Raw genomic sequence first — 7,227 nt, 5'->3', positions numbered from 1 at the left:
CTGGTCATTCAAGTGCAGACGCCGACACGAAGCATTTAGGTTCTGTTGCTTGTAGACTGAAGAAAGACGAGTCGGGAAAGAGAGCGGCGGGGATCGCATTGCGTTGCTCGATCTATCCCCTTCTCCCTCCCTTCTCCCCCCCGAGTCCGGGTCTAACGGCGCCCACTCTTCTGCATAGCCCACACAAGGCACAAGTGGACACATACGCAAACGCGGTCGAAAGGAACAGGCCAGACACGAAGAAGTGGGATGCGACGCGCAACGGGAAGGCGGCACCTACACGCGACGCGTGCCGCAACCCTTGCTTCCTCATTTCCCTTTCCGCGCTCTCAACACGGAGTCTGCTACGACTCTCCTCGCGTACGCGGAACACCGTGCGCTCCGTCGCGCGCGGATATCGGAGGCAGGAGAGGGACTACCTGGACCCTCAGTCCTCCCCCTGACAAAGGCGGAGTGAGAGCATGTGGATGAATGGCTAAAAATTCAAGAGGACACGAGCGACGACGAGGTTGGGGCGCCACCGCCGCCTGCGTGTCTCCCGTCCTTCCGTCCGGTGACACATCGAGACCTCATCGAAACCTTCATCCGTTTCCCTGTTGACCGTTGAAAACCCGCTAGTTCTCCCTCCTCGCACGACATGGAACTCGCAACTTCATTGCGGAAACAAACGAGGGGATGACTCTGCATTCCGCTTTCACAGCCTAAAAATTCTGCGACATCGCCTGGCGTGCATGCGCGCGTGTCCGGGCTTATCCCTCGGGCAAGGCTCCGCGAAAGCACGCAAATGCACCGAGGAAACAAAATCCTGCTAGCAGCAAAACCACGGTACATCCCAAGACGTCGGCTGCTTCCGAGCCACGACTCTCACACACCACACACGCACAAATATTTCTCGACAGGCAACTTTGGAGCTGAGGAAGTTTCTGGCTGCCTGTGACAGCCACTCATGAAACCACGCGCGATGACGGAGCATCAACAGTCACGACGGCATCCTATGAAGACGAGAACGCACGAGGGGACCACCCAGGCGAGCCACGCAAACATCTGTTAACCGCCTCACGCATCTTCGCACTTTCTCTCCCCAGCCGGAATTCGCCGGTGATATAGACGCGGGGCGACACACACAAAGAACCACAAAATCAAACGGACAACTGCACCTACTGCGAGCGCTTTGGTTTGCTTATACGCATTTTTGCATCTTCACGAAATATGCACGACGTACACATGCACTCACATATCCATGCCGACGCTTTTATGCATGCAGCAGAGGAACACACTACGTCTACATGCATGCACAGGATTACGGTGCAAGGGGAGAGACACGACCGCCATCGGGGACGTGTGACTCCAATGCTTTGCGTACCATGGCCCGAGGATGTCTGCCTCTCGCTCGCTACCCCCGCCCCCACCCTCTGCATTCGCGTGGCCGCGAGTCGTGGACCCCAGCTCGGCATTTCGCCCGTTTCGTGTCCCCTCTCTCTGCTGACCCTATTTGCAGAAAGCCTCCCGGTTCTTCGGGAGTCTCAACAAGGTGGTTAAGCACCTAATCTCGTCGTTGTTGAGAGCGGGCAAGCGGCTGACGAGTTCTTGCAGACACTGAAGCAGGAGGAGACGCGCGCACGTTTTCTCATCCGAAGCGTACGCGTCGAGCTCCGTCGTCCCTTCTCTGCTGAGCGCACTGCCGGCCGCAGGATCCTCTGGGAAACTCGGGGCGCCCTTCCCACTGCTTTGCGCTGGCGCGAACGCCGACACGTCTGGCCACGCAGTCTCCGTCGCCCCGACCCCTCCGCCCAGGGGGGACCAGCCCGAGACAGAGGCGACGGCATTTTCCAGCTTTTGGCTCTGTCCTCGGAGTTCTTCTCGAATCCGGTTACCGCCCCTGCCTCCCAGGTGGCCTTCGTCAGTCGGCCGCAGGGACGACCCCAGGGCCGCCTGAAGTGTAGAGGTCAGCCCCTCAGCTTCATGCGCCTGTGCGCTCAGGCCACCTAGTCCGGGCTGCGGCCGCAGCCACAGCGGCGCAGGCTGGCCCCACCTGTCCACTTCGTACGCGTTCAGTCGCTCCTCGCTTTCGGAGACTTCGCGGCGCCCGCCTCTGTACCCTGTACCGCCGGCCGGCGTCTCTGGCGCACCCGCCGAGTCGCCTCCCGTCGCCGACAACGCCACCAGGGCGCTCGCCAGGCTAGCCGGAAGCACTGCCCTGGACGCGAGAGCCTCCATCAGTTGCACCCAATTGGTCTCCGCGATCGGGCTTCCTCCCAGGGCTACGTCGCGGCCTGCGTTGAATCGGTCGCGGCCGGAATGGGCTCGCCTCGCGTCCGCGTCGCGACCGCCCCGTTTCCTGCGGCCACCGCGCTTCCCGCGGCGCGTTTTGCTGGCCGTCACAGGCACCGGCAGCGTGACTTCAGATGCGACGGAACTCGCGGTCGAAGCCCGTGCGAGGCCGCGCTGGTGCACGCCCTGACTCGCCGTGGCCGCAGGGCGATCCCCGCGCTTCGCGCCCGGATCAGCTGATCCCGATGACGGTGCCCGGTGGCTCTGCCCCTCTCGAGCTCCGGAGTAGCCCGCGCCGCTTTTCCCGGCCCCCGCACTCGCGCAACCACTCCCCATCTTCTTCAGGAGGTCCGCTGAGCAGCCGCTAGGCTGAAACACGCCGCGACCCTGGACGGGCCCTCGGGTGTGGGCGTCGAGGACCGACGGCGCGGCAGCACAGGAACCAGGCGCGACGGCGACAGGCGGTGACGGGCAGACAGACGCCGGGGCAGCGCTGTCAGGCGCCTCGTGTCCCAAGGGCGACGTCCGCGGGAGGCACGGGTAGCCGTAGTCAGCTGTGGGGTCCGACGAGGCACGCAGGTGAGACGGGAACACTCCCAACGCCGACAGCGACGGACGGCCGTCTTCGCCCTCTGAGAAGTGGTGAGCGTCGGCGACAGGACACGCCAGCGCTTCAAGCGTCGGAAAGAGACCGAAGGACGCGCTGCCTGGCGGCGTCGAATCCAGACTCGCCCCGCTTGGTGTCAGCGTTCGCGACACCGACGAGGAGGCGACCGACACACTCAGAGTGCCTGAAGAGGACGACGCCCCGTGAACCTGGCGCAGAGGCAGGCCCGACGGCGCACTGTTCTCGTCTTCTGTAGGGAGCGGCGTGGACCCTCCGCAGTGGCTCGACAGCGAAGAGAAGAAGTCGTCCAGGTGACGGAAGACCCTGCGTATCCACAAAACGCCACGCCGAAACACGTTCAACCCCTTCCGTCCCTCCTTATGGTGAACGTCTGCACGCGAGCTTGCCCGCATACGTGCGTCGGTGTACACCTCAGACGGGGGAAGTGAGATGTGTGTCGACAGAAAAAGATGCATCTGCCCTGAGAGGCTCTTTCTCCTTTTTCCTATTCGCCTCCTCCCTGCTTCCCGTTTCCTTGCCTTGCCGACTGAAACTTTCCCCTGTCGTCATCTCCGCTTACTCTTCCTCGGCAGCCAGGTCTGCGCAGGGCCTAGCGACCCGCGCGTCGAGGCACTCCCCAGCATCGGCCGTCCAGAACGTCGTATCTTTTGGGGCCAGACTGGAGGTCTTGGCGGTCCGCAAGTGCTCTCCGCCGCGCACGAAAGCTTCACGCGACGCCTCCATTTTGCGCACATTAGGGGCAACCTTGTAACGATCGCCGCGACTGCACACGAGCGTCGAGGCACTCCCGAGCATCCGCTGTCCAGAACACTGTTTCTTCTGGGGCGAGACAGGTCTTCGAGGTACGCAAGCGCCATCCGCCGCGCACGACAGCTTCGGGCGATGCCTATAGTTTCCGCACATTAGGGGCAACCTTGTAACCAATGCTGCGACTGCATCCGGTGCTGTGCTGCAGAAAGAGAGGACACGGCAAAACAGAGGGGAGGAACGCATAGCGTCTCTGTAGACAAAGGCGCCAGACGCCCACAGTTACCATGCCAAACGACTAACGGCAGACAAGAAATTTCGAAACAGTTCACCGCTGCAAAAACACAACGAGAGACAGAGACAGTAAGAGGGGGCGAGGTCAAAAGGAAGCAAGAGCGCGAGATCACGGTGTGGAGAGATCCGTGCAGCAGGCCCAGTGTTCTGTGTCCTTACTTCGTTAGTGCCGCGTTAGGCGATGGTCGCACCTGACTCCGGAGGAGTGCAGAGTGCGGCGCCCGTGTGAGCGAACGCGCAGGCAAGGGCCCTAGGACGTCCGCCCAACCGGTTTTCAGGAACGGGCACATTTTTGTCTAAATCCGAGACAAAAGAAGGGAGCAGCAGCAGGGAAACCACAGTCTGTGACTTCTCTTCTTCGCACGGCTGCGCGGGCCGGGATATTCGCCACACGTCTAGCAGGCTTCCCTCTCAAAAAGTCGTATCCTCCACTTCACACTTCGCGACGTCAATCGCCCCCACGTCAACACTCTCCGACGTACCATGGCACGACCCACCCACGCGCAGTCAGTAAGACTGCAGATCGGCCTGTCTTCCGAGATTCCTGAGACGACTGCCACACGCCCCGCCCGACCGATACCAGCTCTTTCTGTTTGCTTTTTCCTTGATCTGCTTCATATTCGACACGACGCGTTGTCTTCTCACCTTGTAGACTGCGTCGAGATCTGCGTCTCTGCCCTTTCGGGGTCGCGCGTCAGCTCCCAGGGGCGGCTGGTGACCCGCGTCCGGCGCCCGTGGAGGGACAAGGCCTCGCTCGCTGTCTGCCTGGCCGGCGGAGTCTCTGAAGCGCTTGGTCTGGTTCCATTGATCTTTCTCGCCTGAGAAAGCCCCTTCTGCATGGCCTCGCCGAAGGGCGCAATCGCCCTGCCCGAGCGTCGCCCCAGGGTTGCCTGCCACAGGACTCAGCGCGGAACACACGTCGACAGAGGGTGGCAGCGGTGCCTGAGTGTTTAGGAGACTCTCGAGGAAGGTCGAGAATGAGGCGAGGTCTCCCCACGTCTCCCCTGGCTGTCCCGACGCAAATGTCTCCTGCGGTGTCTCCGCGACCGGGGCCCCACTCTCCTGGGGCTGCAGGCCCCCCGGGCCAGCGAGGGCGAAGAGCCGAAGCAGGTCGTTGAGGGGAATCGTCCCTACGTCTTGAGAGGCTTTTCCCGCCCTCCCCGCCACGTAGGGCGGACTCCCAGCGCCGCCTCGAGCGGCTCGGCCCGCAGTCGTGCCTCGTGCCTCGCCACTCCAGTGTCTTGAAATGGACCTGCGTCGCGCACCCCTCCGTTTCGTGAGCCCTTTCCGGGACGCCGCCACGTAAGTCTGCGGGGACTCACTTTCGGGCGCTTTCGTCTCCTCCCGGGCGGTCTGCTCGCTTCTTAAAGGCAGCGCTCCTGCGGCGCACACAGACTCGACGCCCGACGGCGGCGCAGTGCCGTCTAAGCCTTCCGTAGGGCTGTCCTTGCCGCCTGACCGCGTGAGACGGGGAACGGCCACCGCCTCGTTCTCTCCGGGAGACTCCCACGCATCGCGGCGAGTCGCGCCGACCGTCTCCGCAGTCTGGACTCCCTCCCCCGCCTCTCCCGTGGCGCGGTCCTCGCCCGGCGCAGAGAGGAGAGAAGGAAGAGAGCCGCTGGCCACACGCTCGGCGTCTGGAGACGCCGTGAGCGGCGCGCCGTCCTTCTGGGCGAGTGTCGAAAAGTTTCGCGTATGCATGGCAGCCGGGGAGAGATTGTCCGAGCGAAGTCCCGGAGCGGGCACGAGGAAGAGCGAAGCAGACCAGCTCGGGGAGGCGACAGGTTCTGCGTTGTCCGATCCGGCTGGGGGGAGGAGCGGGTCCGTCGTCCGCGCGCCCGCGTCATCGCTTGAGAACGGCTCACTCTCTTGCACATACGACGGCGAGGAGTACCAACTCCGTTCTTCTTTCCCGGGGTCATGGTCCCCGGTCAGGCGCTCGTCGAAATCCTCAGACGCCCGTCGCGGCGCCCCAAACGCCTCTGCCTTTGCCGGCATCGTCTCAGCGCGAATCAAAAGCAAGCAGAACAGGCGTACGGCGCTGCGCTCTCTCCCGTTGGCGTGTGAGGGTCACTCTCGTCGACCAATCGAGGGAGGAAGGAAAAGAGCGGCGGAGGCGCGCGGAACACACAAAATGGGGGCGGAAGAGAAAAAAGCCGCAAACGCACAAAGCGAGGATCAAGTTGTTGTTACACACCACGAACACACACGACAAACGGGCACACATGCACGTCGCTTCGCTCGCCCATCTCTGCTCCTGCGCAGGGGTGTTTCTCTCCACACCAGGATAACCACAAATGTCGACGGCGCGCACGAACGGAGAACCTTGAGCGACACACAAGGGGAGAGAGGACGACGCGGCACCGAAACGCGGGCTGCACGCAGGTACACAACGGTCTATGAATGCACTGACCGGCCTTGATATGATCCACAACGCACACAGACGCCGTAGGCTAAAGGAAACCTGCTGGTGTGAATTCGAAACGGGAAGTGGCCTTCCGCGCAAGTGCGCCTCTCGCGAGGTTTGAAAGGCGCTGCCTCGAGACGCCGATTTCGAGCCGCGCTTTTTCCACGGAAGAGAGTGAATTTCCGTTTTCCGCTCCCGAAACACAACAAAAGCCTCCGCAAGGCAGCCAGGAGAGACTCAGAGAAGAAAGGGAGGATGCACACACAGTGTACGGGAGAAACGGCTTTACGCCCTTTGTCTGTCGCCGGGCATCCGCCCTTCTCTTCAACGGTCGAAGAATGCCTTGGCAAAATGAAGGCCGCACTGGCTACGTGGCTCTTTTTTTTCTGATGGGTCACTCGGGTTGTGCCATTCGTTCCGCATATCGGCACGGAGATGCCGTCAGAAAAAAGGGAGTATGTTTGTCGCGAAACATCTGGCTCCAAATGTGTCCTTCCCCGAGGACTAGCTGACTACACACTCTGTTGCAGACTGCGAATTTGACGGCGCCGTGCACGCGCAGGGTCGAGACAGGGGCAATTTTCCCTCCACGCTTCCAACGAAATGCACATCAACGCGTGCAAACGAGAAAAGCCGTGGGAAAAGGCGTCAGCTCAACGAAGAGAAATGCTGCGGGCGAGCACAGGTTCGTGTCTCACTCTCTGTACCCTGCGTGTGGAGAGGTGACCGGGCGCTGCGAATGTAGTGGGGAACAAAAAGTGGACGAGGTTGGTTGGTAACGAAAATTGCGAGACGAAGCGGGACCGTCCCGGGAGAACCTCGCCGCACAAAAAAAATTCCCACTGCAAAATGTGTGCACGAATAGAGAACTACAGATGTG

The 7,227-nt window shown here is 61.7% G+C and overlaps 1 protein-coding gene across 1 annotated transcript; it reads right to left on the bottom strand.

Moving 5' to 3' along the window:
• Window positions 1–1,488: 1,488 nt before the first annotated feature.
• Window positions 1,489–5,938, bottom strand: NCLIV_058960 (conserved hypothetical protein; the record flags this gene model as incomplete). Its single annotated transcript, XM_003885452.1, has 5 exons — window positions 1,489–2,640; window positions 2,692–3,202; window positions 3,459–3,848; window positions 4,100–4,236; window positions 4,586–5,938. The coding sequence occupies 5 exons, from the start codon at window positions 5,936–5,938 to the stop codon at window positions 1,489–1,491; spliced, it is 3,543 nt and encodes a 1,180-aa protein (XP_003885501.1).
• Window positions 5,939–7,227: the final 1,289 nt, after the last annotated feature.

Source organism: Neospora caninum, chromosome XI (assembly GCF_000208865.1).
Source record: "Neospora caninum Liverpool complete genome, chromosome XI".
Taxonomy (NCBI): Eukaryota; Apicomplexa; class Conoidasida; order Eucoccidiorida; family Sarcocystidae; genus Neospora; species Neospora caninum.
This window is presented reverse-complemented; position numbering and strand designations above follow the sequence as displayed.